Below are 12,401 nucleotides of genomic sequence, written 5' to 3' on the forward strand. Positions count from 1 at the left end.
TCAACGAAATTTCGTTGTCTGAGATCCCGACTCGTGATATGCCACCAAGGTCACGACTGTGAATAACAATGTTTTCCTGAATGCTCGACCGGTTCTGTACGTTTACAGAAAAGAAGCTTTCAGGTGCTGTTTGGTTTGTTGTTTCGTAACGTAATCAGCTGGCAGTATAAAGCGGTTTCGATTGTTTTTATTTGATTATGGATCTCTGTAATTGGTTACCGTGTAATCAGATCCCACCCCTAACAACTCTGATTGCACCCGATGCACAACCTGTGGGAAGCTAAGGTTGAGTGTCTCAGTCTGTGCGCCCAGGCAGCAATGGACCATGACGATTTCTATGGTAACTACTACTGGGATGGCAACTGATTAGACATGGCTGATAAGATTGATGACTAGCTTGGTCAGCTCAGTACGATCATATAGAAGCCTTTTGGGCACGAGCTCCTTTTTTTTTTTTTGATGTATGAATGTACTGACAAGGCAAGGCTCTTTTGTATGGTTGGATGAATGATCGTCCTGCTCGACTGCTCTTGAGCCTTTACATGTAGTGAGAAGGTCTGCTTCAGGCCTGCCGGCGGTGAGCCGGTGAACTGGAGAGGCTTACCGACGATGGAGATGCAGTTCCTGAGGGCGACCGTGAAACTGCCGCCGGAAAATGCGTTCCATCAACACTCTGTTGATCGGATTTGCTTGGCGTTCCAGCCTGATACCTCTGGCGTGCGAGATGTTCGGATTCTTGGGAACAAGGCGTCGTTCAGGGTTGTGTATGATCTGCAGAAGATGACCTTTGGCTTCCAGGCACGGGCTTCTTGAACACTGCAGGTTACAATTGCCATCACTATCGATGGTGAAAAATAATGTTTTTTTTATGGCCATGGTGAAAAATAATGTTGAGCAATGAGTTGAACAATAATGTGTTTATCCCTTTTTTTTTTCCAAGAGAAAGGGCATAAGCCACTCCAAATCATCAAGTGTGGCAAAATGAGAGCACAATGAAAATGTCTCAGTGAGGAATCACTATAAAATAACTAGAACAACTACCATTGCAAAAGGTACTGTAGTTGATATGGCAATATAGAAGGCACACAGCCGCTAGGCAGTGTATACGTATCCAGATGCAATTCTAACTGCAGAGCACCCAAAAGCACTTCATCCCCATTTCTGAGTTCTGACTCCGACCCAAATCCCTGGGATGCAATCATCCATGCAGGTAATCAGGTAGGTATACAGCAGACACTGCCAGCCAGAGTCGCCAATTAACATCTCAACGTCGGCGGAAACCACGCATCGCATCCAGTTGCCGCTGCCTCAGGTTGCCATACTTCCTCCTGTGCCTTCCAGTATCAGCAGCACCCTGAATGACATAGTTGCAAAAGCTTTTTGACTCAACAAACAGATGTATGCCCCCAGGCAACTATTAGGGTCTGCACCAGATGCGTCTTTTACCTGCTCCTCAGCCTTAATTGACTCCATGAGTTCGTCCATGTAGGGAGATTCTTTTCCTTGCATGGCACCCATCATTTTTTGCATTCGGGCACGCATTTGGAAGAGCTGCGCAACCAATTGGCTCACCTAATAGGGAGGAACAGTTAATTATATCCACCCGTGGTTAGTTTGGTTCATACAGGTACATACAAAAGAAAATAATTATATGATGATAAGAACTGAACCTGCTGTTCAGTCTTTCCAGAGTCCTTGGCCACTCTTCTCCTTCTCTCACGTGATTCAGCCAGTAATTCTGGTCTTTCCCTTTCCTCTGCACAAGTAAATGAATATATAATAACTGGGCCACTAGGTATCTATTCGTAGGACAACGGGTTCATCATCACCATATTCTAAACCATTACGATTGTCTATTAGCTGAGACTCTATTTAATTAGTGAGCTTGGATTTTTGCCTTACGAAATTACAAGTAAAGGCGTGCCATGTGTGCAGTGATTAAAAAAATGCTGTGCTTGAGGAATGCAATCTTTGAGAGTTCAGACTAACAAAGAAATTTGTCAAAAATGTGCTGAAAGTTTTAAGAACAATCATATATTTATGGAAAAACAGAGCAATCTCAAATTTAGGCAACCTAATGCCTGGAATCATGCCAATTAAACGACTGAACGAACCCATTTTTGCGATCATTTGTGTTTGCTTCAGAAAGTCATTGAAGTTAAATTTAGGCAACCTAATGCCTGCCTTGTGGATGCGAGAACACTAACCAAATAGCTGATTGCATGTGCAAACTGAACTAGATATTCATACTTTTTCTTTATCCAACAAAGATATCACATTACCACACACTTAATCAAGCATGGACGGCCTATTCAAAATGTGGCAATCAATACGAAATAATTTTCAGGTACATGCCCCATTTTTCTCATTGCACAGCTTAGAACAGTAATTTAGAAAATAAGAAAGTTAGAAAGCATAGTTGTAGAATTTCAGGCGGTGCATGCAAAAAGATATATTTATGATGTGTGTTATGATAGAGAACAAACCAGGAGTCATCACATTGATCATTGATTCCATAAACTTGAGATTCTTCTCAGCTTCACGAATTTGTGCTGGGGTAACCTATTCAAAACGAGGTAGGAGCTGCTTCTTAAAAAGTTCAAGTAAATCTTCGAATATATATGCCTTGTTCATTTGTCAAGATGCAATTACAATATATGCTAATAAATGGGCTCCATAAGTTCATAATTGCACCTTGTTCATGCCTGGAATCATGCCAATTAAACGACTGAACGAACCCATTTTTGCGATCATTTGTGTTTGCTTCAGAAAGTCATTGAAGTTAAATTTTGCACTCAAAATCTTCTTCTGTAATTCCTCTGCATCTTCTTGGCGCATCTATTTGTACAAACAGGTTACACCATATAATATCAAAAACATAGTCTAATGAAGACAAGAGAAAAGGATCATTTCACTGGGGGCACTTACCACTTCTTGTGCTTTTTCAACAAATGAGAGTACATCTCCCATTCCCAGGATACGCTGTGCCATACGATCTGGATAGAAAGGCTCAAGATCTTCAATGCGTTCTCCTTGCCCTACGAACTTGATGGGCTTTCCTGACACCTGCAAATTTGTAGGTTGTTCATACACTAGAAAGGAAGGAAGCAAGAAACAGCTGATGAATGTAAGCTTTATGATTTGACCTTTTCATGTATAATAGATCATTATATCTTTTCCTTTGTGTATACCATAGGCAAGTGAAAACACAAAAGATAAGGATTAGTGCAAGGACGTGGTGACATATCTTCCATTAATTGGTCCTATCAAATGTGTGGTGTTATAATGAATTAGTAGCTTCTTTATGCATCTATAAAATAAAAAGATACGTAAGAGTTTTGTTAGTCAAGAGACCTCTTTAACACTTAGTGCTGCTCCACCTCTGGAGTCACCATCCAGTTTTGTAAGTATAGCACCAGTTATACCAATCTCATCATTGAAGGAGCTGACCAATCCTAACCACATCAGGAAAAAAGAATAAGGGAAGTACAGTGCCACTCTAAAAAAGGATGAATAATTTATGATTTTGTATCATATAATGTCATCTCCTGCTATTTATGGGGAGTACCTTTGAAAGAACTAAAAAATTGTAGAAAAGTGAACACATGAAAAATGCCAGAACTCCAAATCCAAATAGGGAAATACATGGCATACGGACAGAAGCTATGAGATAGTCAAGTTTCAAAAATGTGAAATTCTTTTTTACTAAATTTCGTGAAGGGCATCAGGTAAATTACAAACAGACAAAGTATTTCATACAAGACGCAGCTACATACCTGCAGCTTCTTGGCCAGTCATGGCATCAACCACAAGCAGAACTTCTGTAGGATTCACAGCCTTTTTTACTTCTTTCAACTCATTCATCATTGCTTTGTCTACCTAATGATACAAAAGATTAATCATCTGGCATCAGTGGTGATGGTCAAACTTAACACACTTAGCATGAAGGATTATGCAAGTTTAAAACAAGCATCAAACATTATACACATCTTTCAAAGTCTCCAACATTTCAAGTCATTTGTTGTTCTGTTACAAACCAACTTACTGATAAGAAAAAAACTAGTGCAAATTAATCATATATGTAAGCACAACCCAACAGTTTCAAAGTACAACATGATTATGACCTGGTAACAAGGCGTTACAAAGATGCCATCTAAATTTTGCAGTAACAGCTACAAATCAGAGGAACAAATATAGAAGCAACAAACATGAATGTGACCTGCAGTCTTCCAGCAGTATCCACTATAATCACATCCTTCTTCTGGCTTTTTCCTTCCTTCAAACCATTTTTGGCTATTTGAGAAGGCTTGGCATCAGTTCCCTCTGAGTAAACTGGTACACCAACCTATCATAGTTCAAATGTTTTCTGCTGAAGAATAAGATATACCAGAACATTCAAGCAAGTATAATTTGAACTTCCAAACAAGATAGAACATGCATTAATGGTAAGTTCTATATATTCTAGAAAATCTAAAAGAGACAAATATTACCTTTTTACCCAGAATATTGAGTTGATCAATGGCAGCAGGCCTATAAACATCTGCAGCAACCAGCATACAACTCTTCCCCTGTAACCTGAGTCTGGTCTATGAGTACCAAAAGTCTATGGTCATATATATTAGGAACTTCTTAAAGTACAGGCTTAAGGAAAGCACCATTTTTTTTAGATACAAGGCAAGCTTTGCACAAACAGTAGTCTTCCCAACACCTTGCAGACCTGCTAACAAGATAACAGTTGGGCCAGACTTTGCAAATGACAAATCTGATACCTCACCGCCCATCAGTTGTACAAGTTCATCATTAACAACCTGTACAAATGAGTTAAGTTAGTCCTCAAGCGTTAGAAGCACATCAAACAGTATGGGAACAGCGCATTTGTTAAAATTAAATTAATACCGAATCTCCTAGTTAAGGCTGCTTCCATGCATAACTGCATTATCTACAGTAATTTATCTGCCTCTCCTAGAAAGATACAATGAGGACTTTTCTACTAAAAAAATCAAGCAAGTCCAAATCTAACAACCAAAATTATCTCTAAGAAACTTAAGTAGAAGCATCCATCATACAATTACATGAACTTACAACATAGGTATACCTTCACCAGCTGTTGATCAGGACTGACACCTCGGATAACATCGGTCCCTACAGCCTTTTCACTTACAGATTCAATAAATCTCCTTACTACCGGCAAGCTTACCTGAAAGGTAGGTTCCACATTAGATGATTAAGGGAAAAAAAAAGAGGCATACAAAATAAAAGCCATGCTGTACTAGGGATGAAACATACATCTGCCTCCAAAAGTGCTCTTCTAATATCCCGCATTGGCTCGGCGATGTTTTCCTTTGTCAATACATCTTGAACCAGAAAATGCATTTTGTTAAGTAAAAGTTAAACATAATTTATAAAAGTGTGCAGATATAACTCAATAACTGTAACATGTTATCGAAGCGAATTACTACCATTCTGCAACATATTTTCCACCAAATTCTGCAGCTCATGGATCACTATGACGATTTCATGATAGTGATTGTTCTTCTCGATTTTCCATCAAACTCCATCTACCAAACCGAGGATACATGTATTTAGGACTTGACTGACCTAATAAATTCAGTTCTCGACAAAACTTTTTCATTGCATGATCTCATGCTTTCAAGAACCAGGTGCTCTATTATACGATTTTGTTTTATTAGTTGGTCATATCATCAGACAAACTCAGAGTTCTATGTGCAACGGTATCTCTAGCAGTTCTGAAGTGTAATTGATAAATGGACGGGTGTACCATCAAGGATACATGAAATTCAGTCTCAGTTCATTTGTGCACGGTTCAGTCCTGCTTTAGTGCATATTATGCAGTTTCAGCTTCCTATCAATTTTATAAAACACTTGGTTAACTCGACTAACAGGAATGACTTATGGTGCTATCCTTAACATGGATAAATTCACTTCACAACGCTTTTAGCTCGGAAGATAAATACTGGAAGTTCTGCTAACACCTACTGCTTATTTGAGTAGAATTTTGGCTCCTTGGGGTTGAGGTTCAGTGCTAGCTTTAGTATGTTAAGGAATGCAGCTTTCATTTGGCATTGGAGTGCATATGCTTGAATTATGCTTAAGTACTGGCTACTCATATATAATTATATGAGAGACTGAACTCCGAAGCATAATTAGTGTTAAGGGTATTATAGTCACTATATATGTGTCAAGGGTAGTTTAGTCACTTCACATATTCTAGGGTTTGGGGTGTCTCATGTACTCTATATATATTGCCCTTTGGGCCTCTATCAATACAACAAGCCTCCATTTGTGACATGGAATCAGAGCTCCAGGTTGTGTAGATCCGGCGCCGCCACCCTCGTCGCCGCTGCGCTGCCCCTGGGAGCATCGATTTTGCTCCTGGGGGCGGCATCTTCGAGCCTCAAATCCATTTCCCCCCCTTCCCGTAGCGTCATTCGTTGCAGTAGCAGAGCAGAGCAGGCAGCACTCACCTTTTTTTTTCCCATCCGGCCACCGTCGTGGCCTTCGTCGTCGCCCCGCTGCCTCCCTCGACCGCGCCGCGGTGCAGATCCGCTCGGCGTGGATCGACCGCCGCGCCCGCTCGTCGTTGGGCGTGGGGAGCGGGGAGATCCGTTGCTGCTCCGCCAGTCGTGGAGCCGCCCGTCGTGGTCTTCTCGTCGGTGCCGGATTCGCCCGTCGCGGATCCGTCGCCGGCCCCTCTGTCCGCGCGCCGTCCGCGCGTGCCTCCGCCCCGTCGCGGCCCTCTTCACCGCCCAGTGCTGCGGCCGCCCGCCCGTCCGTCGCGGCGCCCGTCCCCGCCGTCATCACGGCTGTCAGCCGCTCGTCAAGGCGCCCCTGTTCCAGCTGCTGTCGCGGCTGCGTCTCCGCCGCCCGTCGCCGTGGCCTCCATCCGCGCGGCTGTCCACCCGTGTGCTGCCCGTTACGGCTCCCCTTCTACGGCTGTCTGCAGCACTAGCCGCCTGTGCGACTCTCCTCGTGGGCGTCCGTTGCGGCCATCCGCCGGCTGTGGATCTGCTCCATCGTTGCTGCTCCGCTCATTGCTGCACGTCTCTGTTTTGTGGTGCTGCAGTTCATTTTGGGGAAGAACAGAGAAATGGCCCGTTCTGAAATTGATATCGCACATGCAGCTGCCGGTGGTATTGCTTCGTTGCACTTGCATCTGCATACAAGCCAATCCAAATCCAATTTCATTGCTTGGTAATTCTGCTGCTGCTAGTATCTACTGCCTGCTGCTGGTTGGTCTTGTTTCCTGCTGATTGGGCTGCCTCTCGTGGCTTGCTGGTTCAGTTGACATATACATCAGTCCTTTGCTGCTCCTAGTGCAAGGCTCCACCGTCTCCTTTTGCCTGTTGATTGCTGCTGCTTAAGTGCTTATAGTGTTGAGGCCAATTTCCTAAATTTCATTGCATCACTGTCAATCCATCCATCTTTTGCTTGTGCTTGCTGCTTGCTGCTGCCTATCCATAATATATTGTCATATATTTCTGCTGTTTTGAGGCAAAGTGCCTTTTGCTCCTGCTATATAGCATCTGTTAGCTGCTTGTATCCACCGTCAGCTTTTGCTTGTGCTCCTGCTTGCTGTTACCCGCTGCTGTTTTAGTCCTTCATTGTCCAGTCATTGCCACATTGCATCGGTGTTAATCCAAGTCCAATTGCTCACATTTAGTTCATCAAAGCTGTGCGTGCCTACATCCTAGTTGCCAAATCAGCCACTTTCATTTTCTCTTTGGGTTTGCCATGATGTGTGGCTGCCCCATCAGTTGTTGATGCGACCTTTGCCCTCTTGGTCCCTTTCGGAGCCGTTTTGCTCCACATCATGATCAATGGCCGTCTATTCGTCGTCATCAACACATGTCCTCCTGCTTGCCGTCTTCAAGTAGTGATCTCTCATTCCTTCATTTTGGCTGGTTTGACACATCTCCATGTTACTGTCAAGTTCAATTCTCCAAAGCAAGGCTCATGTTTGAAGAGTTGAAGTACTGGTTTGTGAAGAGTTGAGGTATTTGCTGAAGTACAGTTGTGAAGGCGACACCCTCTTGTGGAGGAGATCCTTTTCTACATCGACATGTTCCAAGAGTTGCACGCTTCGACGACATCTTTTGATTTCGGACTTTGGATGTATCATTTTCATGTTTATGTTTGAGTCTAGTGCTTAGTATCAACTCTCCAAATGCAACGACATTGCATTCACGTTGAATTTGAGAGGGGGTGTTAAGGGTATTATAGTCACTATATATGTGTCAAGGGTAGTTTAGTCACTTCACATATTCTAGGGTTTGGGGTGTCTCATGTACTCTATATATATTGCCCTTTGGACCTCTATCAATACAACAAGCCTCCAATTGTGACAATTAGTACTATCATATTATGTCACTATATGTTTCTAATATGATCCCTTGGTGTATACAAGGTGAGATCCCTTGGTGTATGCTCTTTGCTGATGATGTGGTGCTAGTTGACGAGAGTAGGGCAGGGATTAATAGGAAGTTAGAGCTGTGGAGACGCACATTAGAGTCGAAAGGGTTCAGACTTAGTAGGACCAAGACCGAGTACATGATGTGCGATTTCAGCGCGATTAGGCATGAGGAGGGAGACGTTAGTCTAGATGGACAAGTGGTGGTCCAGAAGGATACTTTTCGGTATTTAGGATCGGTGCTACAAAAGGATGGCGACATTGATGAAAATGTTAGGCATAGAATTTCAGCTGGCTGGTTGAAATGGCGACAAGTTTCTAGCATCCTTTGTGAGAAGAGGGTGCCACAAAAGCTAAAAGGCAAATTCTATAGGACAGCAATTCGTCCGGCGATGTTATACGGTGCTGAATGTTGGCCTACAAAAAGGCGACATGTCCAGCAACTGAGTGTAGCAGAGATGCGGATGTTGCGGTGGTTTTGCGGGCACACAAGGAGGGATAGAGTCCGGAACGAAGTTATTCGGGATAGGGCCGGAGTGGCACCAATTGAGGAGAAACTTACCCAGCATCGGCTGAGATGGTTTGGACATGTCCAACGAAGGCCTCCTGAGGCGCCGGTGCGTAATGGGGTTCTTGAGCGGGTCGATAATGTAAAGAGGGGTAGAGGTAGACCTAAACTGACGTGGGATGAGTCGGTTAAGAGAGACCTTAAGGATTGGAATATCTCTAAAGAGATAGCTTTGGATAGGAGCGCTTGGAGACTAGCTATCAATGTGCCTGAACCTTGAACTTATTTCTTTCGGGTTTCATCTCTAGCCTACCCCAACTTGCTTGGGAAAAAAGGCTATGTTGTTGTTGTTGTATGTTTCTAATATGATTGCATGCAGTAGGTGTTCTGATGGATTAGATCATCCTGTTTCCTTCTGATTCCACTAATGAACAAAGGGCATGTCTATGGAAGTTCAAGTAAGCTCTCATAAGCAGGCTCCTAATTGCTTCAAATAATGGTGAGTTATGTCATGTGTACATTTGCAGTTAAAATAATTTTAGTTTAGAGGCAGGTTACAACTTCAGGTCTTTAGTTCTTTCAGCATATCTTCAAGTTTGTGGATCAGATTTAGAGCATTCATGGTGGCAATTGGGTTGAAGATGAGGTGATCTTATACATGGTAACTAATGCACAAACTTTGCTTGACATAGGCTCTGATCCTGATGCTAATGGGAATTTTTGAACTAGAAACAAGAGCATTAAGTCAGGTTTCTGCATCAGAAAGAAGCTCAATGCCTACATATCAGGAAATACATTATTTAAATTATCCATTTTGAGCGTTTGTCTGCTGAATTTGAATGCAAAATTGCAATAATCTCTTCATAGACTAAATATGTTGAACTAGAATATTTTTGAAATATTAGCTACTGTAAACTAATATGGTGTCACACTTGATATGAGAGAGTGATGGCGTATCTGAATTGTTCATCATAGAAACTGTGAAGGGAAAAATTGGCATTTCTGAAATGAGCTATGCTTGGGTGTTTAGATTTTTTATTTCCTTGGGAAAGAAGAGGACTTTTCTATGCATTTTCATCCAAACTCAAATATCCCATTGTAACGTACAAAAAAAAACAAAAGGTGTATATATATGCCCCCAAGCACAATATAATATATGCATTAATGTTAGTTGGATATGTGTTTTCTATATCCTATATGACAGCTAAATGAAGTAGACAGATACACTGAATGGTAACTCGGTAAGTGTTTGGTTTTTTGTCGAACTAAGAAAACTCATGACTGAACTAACTCAAAGTAATTCAGTTTGAATGATCTTTGCACTTGCATATCCAGGTTCACATGGTTGCATATTCAAACAAGTGTACACAATTGTAGTCTGGTAAGGTGGATTCGGTGGTCTGTTAGAGCCGGACCATGTGATTCAAATATATAGAGGACCGGAGCTTCTGTTAGCCATTAGTTACTGTTGTAAGATTTTAAGCTGTAAGTGTTCATAGGTTTATTTCATTGGGAAATAAGGGGTCCTTAATGTACATTTTTCATACAACCATTATCCAACAACAATTGACAGAATTCTAATTGCTGTCTTATGCAAAACACTGAATTACTTTGGGACAACGATATTTATTATGTCTTTTAGTTGACTTGAATTACTTTGAATTCTAATGAAATGTTTTTCCACTAGTATCTGCGCTGCAATCAACTATAACAAACAAGGGAACATATCTGGTGGAAACCACAACCTTCGTGAAAACCCATGCAAACCACGACAAAAAAAGTTGTCTAAATTCACCAAAAAAATCACATATGTAGATGATACGATGATACACAATTTTGTAAAATATCTTGTCCAAACACTATTTCGTTTGTCCAAACAATTTTGTAAATTTGTTATTTTTATATCTCACAAACGAAATCGTGTTTGGACAAGATATTTTATAAAATTGTGTATCATCGTATCATCTACATGTGTGATTTTTTGGGTGAATTTAGACAATTTTTTTTTGTCGTGGTTTACACGGGTTTCAGGAAGGTTGCGGTTTTCACAAGATATGTTTTCCCAACAAATAATTCATTCTAATGAAAAATATTATCACCCACGGGCATTCAACTAGTAAACGTAGAAAGCAATAGTGAAGCTCACCGACTCCCCGCAGCTTGTTCCAGGCAGACTCGAGGCCGGTAGTTAGCTGCCCGAACATCTCCGCCCGGACTACCAGCCCGCCCGCCCTCCTCCGCCTCCTCCATCCCTGATCGCGCGCAGAGACAAACAGGTTAAATCAATTGAAACCAAAACTCGAATCCCTCGCTGCGGGAATCGAAGAAACAAAAGGCCGAGGAGTTGGGGGGAAGCTAGCCGACCTGGAAGGCTGAAGAGTGAGCGCGAAGTGCTGGACTTTGGACCGCGCGGAGGTGGAGTGAGGAGGTCGTGAGGAAGCGGCGGAGGTGGAGGGAGGCGACGGCTGACTTCTCCTGCGAGCGTCGCGCGGCGGCGGGGGACGAGGAGAGCGCGAGTGTGCTGGTGGCCTCCATTGGATAAAGGTCTGATGAGGAGAGAGGGGAGCGGCGCGCGCGCGGGGAAGAGGGATGGAGACTCGAGAGAGACTGAGCGAAGGACATGCGAGATTAGGCAGAGTGCTGGGGAACGAAAAGGATAAGGATCACGGGAGAGAGAGTGCTGGGCTAGTTGGCTTGGTGGGCCGTGCAGGCAACGTAGTAGTGGGCTAGTTGGGCTGTAATTGCAAGAACTTTGAGAGTTAGACATGCCTTCTATAATTTCAGGTTTTCAGGTTACTCGGGTAACGGACATTAAGACTCGAATTACCCGAAGTAATTTCGAGTTCTTGGATTTGAAACCCGATATAATTTTAGGGTTTTAAAGTTTGGGTATATCGGGTTCGGACTCGAGTAGTGCGGGTTCAGGATTCGGGTATCGGGCTTTGTGCCCTCCGTCCCGCAAAGACTAGTCGTTTAGAAATTTTCAGACATATTATTAGTACTAGAAAATGACCATGTTACCCCTAATTAACTATAGCAATTGCAATTGAAGATAGCTCTATTTATTTGGTTCCCTAGATCCTCAATAAATGCAAATGCATTACATTTGATTGCCTCCATGCTCTTTCCAATGCAATTCTTTGTTGGTATTTGATATTGTTTTAATTAGATGGATTTATTACAATCTAGATAAATAATTTTTATTGAACAAAATTTGAAGACTAAATGAACAGTCTTTGCAGGACGGATGGAATAATAAAGCGCTCTTTTTTTTTGAGTCACACAAGGAGCGCTCATAAACAAGAGGCCCTGTGTGGTTGTGCCCTGTGATGGGCCGTTGGCCCATTGCTTATTGAGTTTACTGAATGACAGATTAGATGGGTAGGCACTCTGGCTGGCTCTTGGGTTGCCGATGTCAACACTTTTTTTACCGGTGTCATAGCAGGTAATACATATACGGATACA

The 12,401-nt window shown here is 42.4% G+C and overlaps 1 protein-coding gene across 4 annotated transcripts; it reads right to left on the minus strand.

Moving 5' to 3' along the window:
• Window positions 1-902: 902 nt before the first annotated feature.
• Window positions 903-11,562, minus strand: LOC120677733 (signal recognition particle 54 kDa protein, chloroplastic-like). 4 transcript variants are annotated; one of them, XR_005676435.1, is made up of 15 exons: window positions 11,301-11,561; window positions 11,083-11,188; window positions 5,287-5,354; window positions 5,096-5,197; window positions 4,656-4,808; window positions 4,491-4,568; window positions 4,220-4,345; window positions 3,777-3,879; window positions 3,355-3,455; window positions 2,929-3,066; window positions 2,695-2,838; window positions 2,174-2,562; window positions 1,671-2,074; window positions 1,447-1,572; window positions 903-1,354 (listed from the first exon to the last, which is right to left on the minus strand). XR_005676435.1 is itself a non-coding variant. In XM_039958913.1 (15 exons), the coding sequence occupies exons 1-15, from the start codon at window positions 11,556-11,558 to the stop codon at window positions 1,265-1,267; spliced, it is 1,755 nt and encodes a 584-aa protein (XP_039814847.1). In that variant the 5' UTR covers window positions 11,559-11,560; the 3' UTR covers window positions 903-1,264. The 4 variants fall into 4 exon arrangements, 3 of the variants coding, with proteins under 3 accessions (XP_039814847.1, XP_039814849.1, XP_039814848.1); XM_039958913.1 differs by having other exon boundaries at window positions 1,671-1,756; window positions 2,487-2,562; window positions 11,301-11,560; XM_039958915.1 differs by lacking the exons at window positions 11,083-11,188; window positions 11,301-11,561 and adding an exon at window positions 5,460-5,518 and having other exon boundaries at window positions 916-1,354; window positions 1,671-1,756; window positions 2,487-2,562.
• Between the last annotated feature and the right edge of the window lie 839 nt (window positions 11,563-12,401).

Source organism: Panicum virgatum, chromosome 6N (genome assembly GCF_016808335.1).
Source record: "Panicum virgatum strain AP13 chromosome 6N, P.virgatum_v5, whole genome shotgun sequence".
NCBI classification, from domain to species: domain Eukaryota; kingdom Viridiplantae; phylum Streptophyta; class Magnoliopsida; order Poales; family Poaceae; genus Panicum; species Panicum virgatum.